The sequence below is a fragment of the Rhipicephalus microplus genome, unplaced genomic scaffold (genome assembly GCF_043290135.1).
Source record: "Rhipicephalus microplus isolate Deutch F79 unplaced genomic scaffold, USDA_Rmic scaffold_12, whole genome shotgun sequence".
Classification (NCBI taxonomy): domain Eukaryota; kingdom Metazoa; phylum Arthropoda; class Arachnida; order Ixodida; family Ixodidae; genus Rhipicephalus; species Rhipicephalus microplus.
The window spans coordinates 38,260,220-38,273,252 of record NW_027464585.1 but is presented as its reverse complement, the minus strand read 5'-3'; the positions used below and the strand labels follow the sequence as shown (position 1 = coordinate 38,273,252).

At 46.0% G+C, this 13,033-nt stretch overlaps 2 protein-coding genes across 3 annotated transcripts in view; both read right to left on the bottom strand.

The window, feature by feature from the left end:
• The window catches only part of LOC142783830 (uncharacterized), a 456,044-nt gene that overhangs the window by 291,760 nt on the left and 151,251 nt on the right, over nt 1-13,033 (bottom strand). The gene's annotated exons all lie outside the window — the stretch shown is intronic.
• LOC119166769 (tRNA (guanine(37)-N(1))-methyltransferase) overlaps nt 1-13,033 on the bottom strand; it is an 81,013-nt gene that overhangs the window by 22,354 nt on the left and 45,626 nt on the right. Inside the window, exon 4 of the mRNA XM_037418106.2 lies at nt 5,986-6,216. Within this exon, the coding sequence (XP_037274003.2) occupies nt 5,986-6,216 (231 nt within the window). The remainder of the gene's footprint in view (nt 1-5,985; nt 6,217-13,033) is intronic.

The window sequence follows — 13,033 nt, the reverse complement described above, 5'->3', positions numbered from 1 at the left end:
CGCTACCAAACGGCTGGTGACCTTCCCTGCAGAGTTCGAAACAGTGGCGCCTTCGGAACCGTGTTGGCGTCGCCGTCTTTCGCAACAGTGGTTGGCAGCTGCGGGATCGGCCGGCGTCAGCGACATCGATGCGGTGAGTGCCTGATGTTTTCCCCTCAGTTCACCAGACTACTGTAGCTCAGGTTGTAGTAGTTTAGAGAAGGGCTGTGTGAAGCATTGAAGTGAGCTTTGATTGTTTCAAGCCAAGTCGAAGCGCTTTGAAACCAAAGTTAATGCAGAGGGGGTAAACACGGGAGTGTGAAAAATTGCTTGCGCGTCTTGCTAGTAGGCTTAAAGTGGGTACGCAAGTAGATTCTTAACAGGGGCAAACAGCAAGAGGCTAGTGTGAACAATGGAGAACCTTAAAGTGAAGGAACTCATCGAAATTTGTGAAGAACTCGGCATTACTTTGAGCCGTGCGAAACGAAAGCAAGCGATCCTTGAGATCATGAAGCATGAGGGAGTGTCGGCTGAGGAAGTCGATGAGGCCTGGGTGGATATCAAAGCACGCCGCGAAGAAGCTGAAAGGCGCGAAGCTCGCGAAGAAGCTGAAAGGCGCGAAGCTCGCGAACGTGAAGAAGCTGAAAGGCGCGAACGTCGCGAGGAGGCCGAGAGACAGGAGCGCCTCGAGTTGAAACGAATAGAATTGGCAATCCTACAGTGTTCGCAGGCGCCTAGCGTAGCTTCTCCGACGATTCAGGTCAGCGGTTTTAGAATTCGGGACCAACTGCCACCGTTCGTAGTAGGCGAGGACATGGCGAAGTATCTCGTCAAGTTTGAACACGTCTGTGAGCGAAACGCTTTGGAGCGGTCTCTTTGGGCGCGGAACCTGTTAGCTCTTCTTCCCGGCGAAGTGTCCGACGCGATAACTTGCTTGTCGAGGGAAGCGTTTGAGAGCTATGACGAGGTTAAGGAAGTGCTCTTAAGACGTTATAAGTTGTCACCCGAGGCTTTCAGGCAAAGGTTCCGGTATGCTGAAAAGGGGAATGAGTCACACGTTGACTTCGCGTTTCGTCTTAAGGCCGATTTCATTGAATGGCTCAAGGGCGAAGGTGTTTATGACGACCGCGATAGAGTGGTGGAATGCGTTGCATTGGAGCAATTCTACCGCTGCATCGAGGATAATGTCAGGCTTTGGCTGCAGGACAGACTTGGTGAAGTACAGCTAAACAAGGCAGCAGAGTTAGCTGAGGAGTATTACACTCGCCGAAAGTTGCATAGCAGGGCAGTGCACGTGGAAAAGGATGAAAGGAAAGAGAGCTTTTCAAGGAAACCTGATCAGCGGAGACCCGCTGCGCACCGTAATTTCAAGAAGGACCCGTGTCTTACGAAGGACAGTGTAGGGGAAGGGCAAACAGAAGCGGAGAAATCGAGTGAGGTTTCTACCACACAGGCATTTGAATCGGAAAACAAACGGAAGCCGCTAATCTGCTACAACTGCAAAAAGGAAGGACACATCGCGAGAAACTGTCAGGAAAAGTTTGCCTTCGCAACAATCCGAGAATCAGAAAAAAACATGCGGTTGTTGGAGCCGTATCTCCAAGAAATTAGGGTGAATGAGAAAACGTGCCGAGCGCTTAGAGACTCAGCGGCAACCATGGACGTTGTCCATCCTTCATTGGTGTCTCCGGATGACTTTACAGGAGAATGCGCGTGAATCAGGCAAGTCGCCGAGGAGCAGAGTGTTCGCTTACCAATCGCCACGGTTGTCATTGAAGGCCCGTTCGGTAAGCTTCACACCGAAGCGGCTGTGTCTGCCGCGCTAAATGATCGTTTTCCTTATCTTTTCTCCAACAACTCAGAGCAGCTTCTCAAAGAGCAGGGCAAATCGTTCTTCCCCAACTTAGCGTGCATGGCCCTCACGCGATCGCAAGCGCGGAAGCTATCGCGGCAGCTTGATCCGGTTCAATGCAGTGAACTCTCAAGTGACCTTGTCGGCGGGTCGACGGAACTTCCGAAAGGAAATTTTCCGCATGAGTCATGTGAGCGGTCACGCGAGCGGCCCGTCGCGGAAGCCGCCGGCGAGGTATGCGTAGGGGGAGACGACATGGCGCCATTGAGTCAGAGCGAGAGGGTTGCAACGCTCTCGCCTGTAGCGGAAAGTTGGAGCGAGCTGCCGAGAGTTGATCAAGAGACGCTCATTCGAGAGCAGCGTGAGGATCTCTCGATTGAAGCGCTAGTGGAAAGCCACAAAAACGCGGCACAAGTGCTGTCGAAGGAGCACTACGAGAAATCGGTGAAGAAGCGCGCTTTTGAAGTTGATAATCAGGTAATGCTGCTGCAGCCGTCCAAAAGGAACAAGCTTGAGATTCATTGGGAAGGGCCCGCCAAAGTGATATCGAAGCTTCCCGATACGAATTATGAAGTGAAATTAGGAAGGCGGCGGAACAAAATTTATCACAGTAACTTGAAAGCAGTCGTAAATTTACTTTTAAGTGCTTCAGAGGAAGAGGGAGCGGAAGCTTTGAGTACTAGTGAGGTAATCGAAGGGGGGTCGAAAGTAATCTGGAGAAATAAACCTAGAACCTAGGTTAAGTGAAGCCCGGAAGGAGGACCCGAGAAGGATTGTTTCCGAGTTTGGAGACGTGTTTTCGGACCGCCCCGGAAACACGAGGGTGATCGAACACGATATCGAGCTAAGCGGTGAGGAGTCAATCCGTAGCAAGCCGTATCGTTGTTCCCCTGTGCAACGTCGCAAGTGTGAGCCGCTCTTGGTGCCGCATAGGTATCGTCGCCTAAAAGTGGCCGGTTACTGAGGTGGAGCATGTTGCTCCACAGCGCAACTTTGACGTTCGCTATCAAAAAAAAAAAAAAAGGGAAAGCTAAACGCTAATGCAGGTGCATTGAGCAGTGCGTTCTAGCTAGTACCTTCTCAACCTTTCGGTTTCTCGCTGGCGATTCGGGGCAAAATTTTGACCTCATCACGACCTAGGCTGAGCGCTCTCGTTCAGAGTGATCTCAAGGGACCAACTTTGTGGTATTCTAATTCGCTGCGTTGTTGTACGTGTGAAAAATTTGAGTTGTCATTTTAAGAGTCTTGTGTCCCACATGTGCCTCTTGATGTAGAGGGAACGAAATTCCGATAGACACATAGCTAGGTATATGTTGTACTATACTTTGTCTGGTGTTCTGTCGGATGACCGAGGGCACTTGCTTGTGTCGTGTGTTATCTGTTGTCGAACCGTTCTTGACAAGTTGCAGAACCATCGACAAGTGCTGAAACCAAAGATCGTCAGAAGAGACGAGCGAAGCTGGTCGACAAGTTGTGACGACAAGCCAGTGAAGCTGGGATCCGTCCTCAAGAATGGAATGTGTTCTCGGAACGGAGTCTGGAGCTACATTCTCCCCATGGCCCTGGAGGCAAACCTGGAGGGACCTGGCGAACGAGCGCGCCTGTCATCCGAGCCCCGTGGAAGCAGCTCGTCTTTCCGGCGCATTGTCTGGCGGCGGGGGTGGTGTTATGCCTGCGAGTCCACAGCGGACGTCCGTGCCTCTGAAAAAGGCTATCTGTGTCAAGGCCAGCCCGCGTCGCCCGCCTGACGCGATCAACAACTCAACGGTGCCTTCCTGTCTGGCGGGTCTGACGCAATGCCTTGCGACGTCACTCGTCCTTGGGTGCAGCCACCTGCAGCGCAGCCTCTCCAGATTTGAGGAGAAAGAAGGACGCGGCCCAGCGGCGACCTCATTGGAGGATTCTGACCCCGCGGCCAGCGGCGCTTCGGGTTGGACGTTTGGGTGGGACCCGGGGCATATAAAAGAAGCCCTGCGGCGCGTCGAGAGACACCACCCCTTTGACAGAGACCCATTTGAGAGTAGAGCCATGTGTTAGAGAGAAGAGCTCGGCTCTTCGAGTCTTTGTCGGCCCCAGTGCCGAATTTGTAACGCCTCTGTATATATGCTGTACATAAACCTTGTTTAACTCACTGTCGTCTCGTCCGCTCGTCTATCAGCTCGGCGCAGAAGCAGTCGCGAGCTGAGAAACCTACGCTACCAAACGGCTGGTGACCTTCCCTGCGGAGTTCGAAGCAGTGGCGCCTTCGGGACCGTGTTGGCGTCGCCGTCTTTCGCAACAGTGGGTAAAAATACCGTTCGATATAAACTTACGAGAAATTTCAACTTACAAGTTCGATATACCCAAAAATTCGATATATCTGGGTTTGATATTATATCTGGGTTTGATATTACCGTACTTGGCTGTATTCCAAAGCATTTTAGTTGTTGTACAACTTATACTTTTTGGAAAGAGCGTTTAACTGTGCATGATGTATTATGCTGCAATGTATGCTGCAGTGCTTTTGAAACAGGCAATAGCTTTATTGCCGTGACATAATAAATAACCATTTTCTCACTATAACGAAAGAGTTCAACCACGTTCACAATGAACTAGTGCCGTTCCACTGATTCACGGTACCACCACATGTAATCAATCATAGTTGCATGCAGCACTTCGCTTACTTCACGCTTATTCGCACAGGCCGTTTGCAGTGTAATGCATGCAAACGTGCGTGCATTCTTTGTGCATGCTTCACTCTGAATTGTGCTCGGGTGGGGCGAGTAGCCTGTCTGTTCAACACGACAAAAACATGCATTTAGCAAGTGGCTTCCCCAACGCAGAGGCAGCGAATTTGCAAATGGCAGCATGACGTGCGTGTAGCTGCGTCACTCAACGCCGTTTAGGCACAAGTAGCCGAGTGGATATCTGCAGATGACTGTGATCAGGTTGGTGGCAATGAGTCAAAACTGCACGTTCATTGCTACTGGCCACCTCATCTTCGCTTTTTCTGACGCTTATCTGTTGAGGCGCTGCCACAAGCGCTTGGAAGTCATTATCCTTGATCGACCTGTATCTGCCGTTACCGAGAAGAGGAAGATTCTTTGCGGCACGTAATGGTGCTGGCGAGTTGCAACAAAAGGTTATCGCTTTTGGCATTTATGGCTGTTTGCATTCGATAGCATTGTTTGGTTAATCATCGGTGCTCATAGATGCAGAGAACAATGTCAGCAAAGTTCTTTTTTCTTTATTCTTTTTTGTTCGCTGCAAGTGAAGAAGCGCCTCGCTCGCGGCATTCGAAATCTGCATGCGGCCCTCGCCATAGTCAGGGATGTCTTCGCTGCAGCAAGGCATGTGCGAGCGTGCACCTCTGACATGCTTTTAACTACACCATATTTTTGCCCCAACTATGTTGGAAGTGCTTGTAGTAAAAGTAGGAGGCATTAAAAAATGTTCACTATATGTGGGCAGTTTCATTGTGTCGCATAGGAAAATCGTAAGTGTACTGAGATATGAATGTTATAACTGATAGGACGTTATATCAGGGATCGTCATAAGTGGGCCACTGTAGTTACTTCCACTACAACTTCCTCAGCTTGATCACTGTCACCATAGGCATGCACAGGGTTCCCCTTCAAGGGGAGACGAAGGTGCGTCACAGCGCCCCCCCCCCCCCCCCCCCACCTACTCAGCTGACTGGGGGGCAGCTACTCCTCCCCCCCCCCCCCCACCACTATGAGCATGCCTATCATTGTCCCAGGGATCCAGCTTCGATATATGCGCGTCAAGGTTTGCAAAGGAGGGTATGTAGCCAATGCTTCCCTCCACACATATTTGGTTGGCAATATACAGTTGGCCTGTCCTGTGCCAACTGTTTATTTTCAACCAACTATGGAGAACAACCGAACATGGAAGAGGGCTTTGCCCTACAGTGGACGTAGTCAGGCTGATGGTCATCATTATGAAGGCATATTGGGTTGAGAATAAAAGCCACGCGGTTAGTTGCTTACTGGGCAGCTTTGTGGATGCATCACTCTTGCATGACTTGAGCTGGTATCAGCAAAGCCCACTTCAAGTAGCAGTGACCCTTCAGGTAATGGGAGGTTACCATGTCACACATTTAAATTTACCTGGGCACTAAAACAGGGCAAGACATGTCAGATAAAACCACTCACCTGTCCAATTAGCTTCTTGTAGGGCTGCAAGTGCTCACGAAGGTTGAGGTGCAGCACATGGCCAATCAAACTGTAACCCGAAGCATCTGGTTGGCCAATTACGGCACGCAGTATGTCTTCACTCGTCCAGTTATCGTAAGTGAGTGACACCTGCCGCTCCCCAAGCACAGAGACCCCTGCTTGTGAGAGTGCAGCCTGAGAAGCCAAGTCGATCTCATTGAACGTAGAAACCTGCAACAAACGTGTCACATTCTTTCAGTGAACAAAGTGGGGTAATATACAACCGGGTTGGGCCTTAACAGTCAGGCTGCTGTTCAGTATATTGTAAAATATGAGCATGACCGCAGTAGACAATGCAGTAAACCACTGAATCTATTCATATACGAAGCAGGTGAATAGAGCAGTGCTTCAGATGGTATCAGATGAGATAGTGCTGATGTCTGCATTCAGCGCCGTGTCTTGGTCTTCATCTTGTCCAGTCTTAAGTGATGTTTTTTGTAGAGGTGTGCAAATAAACAAAGTTTCAAATATTTTCCAAATAATGTTTTCTACTTGACTCGATTCGCATGGCAATTTTTACTATTCGAACTTCTCAAAGACACTTCAGTGAATGTTCAATTGAAAGTGACCTCTTCTGATCTTTAATATGCTTTACCTAATCCAATTCTCATTTTCTGGCAAAGCTGCTTTTCGAGATTCGCAACATTTTACCATTTTAAAGACAAAAATGTACTTGAACTGTCGAAAACGTGCGAACAGTCCGTCATGTGCATCTTGTGGCTCTTGAGAAGTGCTTGAGCATTTTATTTTGCACTGTCCCGCGTTCGTTACTCAGCATGTTTGTGACCGACCATAAACGATTAGACGAGGCCCTTTGAGCTCTTCTGACTTTTATGAACCAAACGAATATGACTGCTTGCTTACATACAGAACTTTTTTTAAAAGAGAAATACTGTTCTTAGTCGATGTCCGGGATACGTGGTAACGCTGGTTGGGCAACATGAACGGATTCACGCCTGAGAAATCTGGAAAATCCCACCACCCGCTCACTACAAATGGAAGCCACAGTGGGAACAACAGATATCTGTGTGGTCAACATTATAATTTTCTGTGTGCTATTCAGAAATGGAGAAATCCTAATGTATAAACACCCCTCCCAGTAAAAGACGAAAACAGCAGGACAAGTGGTGCGCGCATTACGCTAGTTGATTGATTGATATGTGGGGTTTAACGTCCCAAAACCACCATATGATTATGAGAGACGCCGTAGTGGAGGACTCCGGAAATTTTGACCACCTGGGGTTCTTTAACGTGCACCCAAATCTGAGCACACGGGCCTACAACATTTCCGCCTCCATCGGAAATGCAGCCGCCGCAGCCGGGATTCGAACCCGCGGCCTGCGGGTCAGCAGCCGAGTACCTTAGCCACTAGACCACCACGGCGGGGCGCGCATTACGCTAGTCATATCACTGTCGCGTGAAACTTTGTGCCTATAAAAGGCGGCGGCTATACTACCACCTCAAGCGTTACTTAACACAGAATGCTTTAGTAACAAGCGATGGTAAACATACCTGAAGGACTTCGCAATTTTTCTGCGGAACTTCATGCGTGAAACGAAAATGTGAACAGCATGCTTGAAATACTGAAATGATGATACCAATGACATCTAAAACACAACCACTCCCCTAAGTACTAAAACGAACAATAAAATCATTAACATATCTGCAAATACTGACTATACGGTGATCATCGAGGCTTTGGCACAAGCGTCCGTCAAAATTAGCTAAAAAAGAATACTGCATAGCACTGGAGCAATACAGGATATACATATACCATTTTTCTGTAAAAACAATTGGCCATCGAAGGTGACCAAAATTGCCGACAAAAGTTTAAAAGTTTAATAAAGTTCTTAGCTGAAAGGCCGCATGCACCTTGAAAAGAGGTCTCGCCATGCGATTCAATGGCCTCGCCCAGAACTGAAAACAGTTCTTTATGGGGTGCAGAATACAGCTCTTAAATGTCAACAGAAAACGCTGTGTTTGCTACCAGCTCGTCCAGCCTCAGAGCCTCAACCAGCGCACTCGAGCTGTCAATCTGGAAACTGGGTCCCGACAAATGTGTTAGAGCAGCTTCAGTTTATCTCACCAGAAAAGAATATTTCTTTCTAGTACTGAGGTGATTTGCTTAGATTGGCGTGTTATTTGCACATGCGTTGTACGGACTAGCGAAGAAAGTTTTTTCCAAAATAAGCATCAGTTGTTAGTGCCACGCCTCTGCTCTTTGTTTCTAGAGCTCTGCTTTTTCCGACTTCAACATTTTGTGGCTTTTGTCGTTTACTAAGTATGTACCAACTTGCCCAACAAGCAACTTTCCTGAACATAATTTTTCGTGTCTTCACTTGCTTTGTTTAGGTCGTCATAATTCTTTTTTACTCCATGCTTTTTTTCTTCATTTCTTCACAGCCTCATACAAGTGCCTGCCTGGTAATCCTCGCTGCACTGAATATTCTTCGCTGCGACGACAAAAGTGCAAGTTCCAACTAGAGGGTGACAGGGACAAGGCGCTTCCTTTGGCAGACATGGTGATTTTCTAGCTCACCTGATCTATTCCTCTGAGGTCAGTGTTCCTAAGTGGCATTCCCACACACGGCTGGCTTCAGCCCAATAAAACTTTGGCTCCAATGACCTATAGAGATCTGGTGTGTAATGTACAACACATTGACCCTATGGTCCACGCAACTATATGCGCACTGCATTTCAGGTCTTCATTGCTTCGCTAAGTTATCGCAAGGGATCGGCATGGCCACGTTCGGTTGAATTCATCAGATAATTATGCGGTGGAGGTACATTGCAGCAAAGTTGCCTTTCAAGCTCTCATCGAAGTCTCAAATGCATTGACTCAAGAAAAACGCTGGTTCCGACATGAAAATTATTGATGTGGCAGAAGTGGGGGCTCATTTAATGCTGTTTTGGGCCTTAAATTTATGCATAAAGTGTGAAAATTGGACGCTGAAAATTTTTAGCATCCAGAATTTCAAATGATGTTGAGAACGATGAGGCAGATTTGGAACTCCTGACTTCATGAGAGCACTACCTTGTCTGCCACATCAGCTGGGCTTCCTCAAAAGTTGAAAAAGAAGAGCATCTCCGCCTTTCACATGGGAAGTAATGTCGGCAACACCTTGGTTGCACCAAATCACGTGCTAGTGCTATTCAGTCTCGGCAGTGCTTCCTTCTTGGTAAGACAACTGTGAAACACAACCCCCATTAACTTAGCACAAAGGTTCTTAAAGTGAGTTACGCAGGAAGCCACTGATAAGTTTTCTGCACTCGCCCACTCAACTAACTTAGATGGCGAGGTGTGTGATCGACCTAGGGAACCTCCACTATTCACAGCCGATAACCATATCTCAGTCCTTTTATTTAAAAATTAAAAAAGCTTGGCAGGGGGTGCAGGGTTTCTTGGCACTTAATGTAGCTTGTAAGGGTTTCCTGGTACCAACAAGCTTGAGAACCCCTGATCTAGAGAAAAGAAAACACTTTCATGTTGTTATGTCTCGTAAGAATATGCTTAGGAATCCTTTCCAACTTCCTTTCCTGCTATTTTGCTTCGAACTATTCAAAACAGATTCAAGAAATATTTGATTCGGACTCACACCTAAACATTCGAATTCACTTTGCACACAAAAACTCGCTATTTGCACAGCTCTAGATTTTTTTTTGTTCTGCTATGGATCAACTAGCACACTGCTAAAGTATATTTGAAGCAGCATGCCTATGGCTCGCACATAGCTTGGGCTAATGTATTGATTAGAGGAAACAGAAGAGGCTGTTCATACAGCTGAACTCTCATCTCAAACAGCTCCATTGTGTTGAATCGTCATTCCAAGCTCATAATAAAGCACCACTGACTTCAATCAGAAACAAAAGAAGACTCTTCGTTTCCTTCACCAAAAAAATACTTGTTTTTAGTGAGCTTCTGTTGTGCAGTGAGGACACCAACCACCCTTTTATCTCATTTATGTGCCCACCATCAACTTTCATGTGCTCACAATATCTAACGTTCACAGGACTATTTTCCAACTATCAAATACATGCGATATCTTATCTTGACCAGACTGATTATATCATTAGTGTAGGACCCTGGGCCCACTTGTACCCGATGCTGGCACTTGTTCTTTAAGAAAGGTTCTCGTCACAAATATATTTCTTAGAATATTTTTTCTATTCACTCAGATGACCTATCAGCCGTTACAGGGACGGTCAAAAGCACCACTTCTTAAAGTCCAACGTTACATAAAAAAAAAAAGAATGAAAAGACTACATAAGCTAATGTATGAAACAAAAAAAAAACATAATCATACATCAGCGGAATAGTTCGTCCATACAACAATCAAATTATACAAGATAAATGCAAAGATAAGAAGCAATGTCACAAAACATAACTAAGCATATTAGTACAAAAACACACAGCAGTACATAAGTGAAAAATTTATACATACTCCTGCACATAAATTACAAAACAAACAATGCTAACAAATGATCGACATAATAGAAAACATCCATAAACAAATGACCCTCAACCATATAATAGAAAGCATGCATACATGCATTTTTTTCTATTTAGTTAGCATGCATCTTCAATGGTATGCTAGGTTATTCTCAAATTGACCTGCGCTGATGCTTTCTCGTGTTAGCGGCAGCAAATCAATCGATTTTTTTATTGGTTCTAGGGAAGAAAGCAAATAAGTAACTGTTAACTATCATCTGAGGCACTTTGAAAGTTCCATAGCTTCTTCACACTATTCTTGTCATGCTATCAAGCAGCCTTAAATTTGTTTTTCTTGAGAAGGTAAAAAACCTTAACCTTGCTATGTGCCTGCATTCAGCAAGCGTGGGCAAGTTCAGAACCGAGTATCTTGGTAATAGAATCTGTACGAGAGCATGATTAAAGGGGTACTGACTCAATAATTTTAGCCTCACATTTTTTTTGCTGCACTGTATTGCTAGAGGCCTGTTAGTCGTAACACGGCACATTGTTTGCTGCAGAGTGCAACAGATAATTAATTACAGGCTTCTCGTTACCAACCAGTCTCAGTTCTGGTTTGAGAGAGTTCTAAATATGACAAGCCGTTCAGTGCAACTTAGAGATGTGCACGGGCTATGGGTAGCCCGAAAGCCCGAGCACATCCCGCCCGCGGTCTTTTCACCTCGGACCCGGGCCTGGCTCAGGCTTCCTTGTTGAATTATAGGGCCAGGCTTGGGACTGATGAAAAGCCCGAATCAAGCCAAAGATACAGACGATGTGCTGGAATTCTCGTTGTTTGTATGTGTGCTTTCTTTGGAGAGAATGATACTTTTTGTGAAAGAAAAATATTTGTTTTGTCATAGGTTTCATAGTTGGGGTGTACGTTGATTAATTAACTGAAATTAACGGCTTTTAACACTGAGAGAACAGCACAGATATGTACTAGAAGTAAAAAAACTGCAAAGGTTTCATAAATGTTTTCTTCTTTATAGTATACATATCGAATACAAAAAAAAAAGAGACGGGAATGGACGGCACGCTTTTTTTTCTTAATAAATGAATTTTCATTTTTCTGTTGCCATGTGCTTTATTGTATCGTTGATCGAGTCGGGCGAGGTCGGGCTGGGCTGGGCCTCGGGTATGATATGCCGGGCTGCGCCTAGGCTGACTGTCCTCTATGCATCATCGGGCCCGGCTGGGTCGCGAAACTGCGGCCCATGCGCATCTCTAGAGCAACTATCACCATCTAGCATGCGCAACTTTCAACTAGGTCGGCCCACAGAACTTGACGCACTTACACACGGTCCACATTAAGAAGTGTTTTCGAACAGGAAACGGGATGGCAGTGTTTGCAAACGCAAAACATTCAACGTGTGCGCCACGGCCACAGTTGGTGAAAATCGGGCAAAAGAAAAATAACGACTATGATGTCATGATAACTTAACTGCACAGGGTTCACTGCATAATGTATAATTCTGAAGCAACACAAACTTGTTAATGTTTGTGAAATAATAAATTGCTTTGTGTAACATAAGAAAGCAAAGCAATGCAAATGAGTTCTGCGGAAACTCACAAGGTGGCAAAAGGGTTAAAAAAGAGAAAGAAGACAACGACTCTACTATAGCACAAAGCCACAAGGAAATTCATACGAATTTGTCAGAAAGAAACGCTTCTTAGCTGTCGAAAAATTCGTCTTGGTCCAGAGATTCGAACCCTGGACCAGGACGAATCGACAGTTTTCAGCGAAAAACGAACGTAGAGTGTCAAATATGCTTATGCACATGTGAAAACTCTACTGATGATGTGTGGTGCTTTATGGTGCAAGGGCCATATGATGGCCAAAGAGCGCCATTTCACGAGACAAGGAATGTGGGCAATGTTCATGGTAGGTGGCTGTATAAGGGCCTTAAAATTCCACACACTGTGGCGGGTAAAAAAAAACAGTATTAAAATAATGACAGTGACATGAAATGTGTCTAGTGGGAATGGGTGGCGAAAGATCGTGATAATAAAACTATGGTGATAATCGGCACTAGCAAAAACACCTCTTGAACGCCCTTGTATACAAGGGTCGGGAAGCATGTGCTGTGTTTTTTGTAATAACTGCAGCAGCGACCTCTCTTCAGAGGTCATGCTAGGAATTGCCTGGGTAAATCACTTGAAAATCTTGCACCTGTTTTAAAAATGACAGAAGTGGCTCGAGTTCGAAAAGTGGTTCTCTAGCAATGAACATTGCAGGATGGAATGGTATTTGTTGCTGGTAGCGTAATGGGAAGTATTGTTTTCTAAGGGTGTCTAATTCCTTACATTCAATTAAAATGCAAAGCATAATTTGTGCTTCACCACATCTCTCACATAATGGTGGATCGTCACCAGACAAAAGGTATGAGTGTGTCGTGTATGTGTGTCCTATCCTTAACTGTGTTATTGTAACTTGTGCGCAGCGTGACTTAGATACTGCCGGCTATTGACTGAGTTGCGGCTTGTTAACATGCAGTTTATTTCGTGTGTGCCTATCCC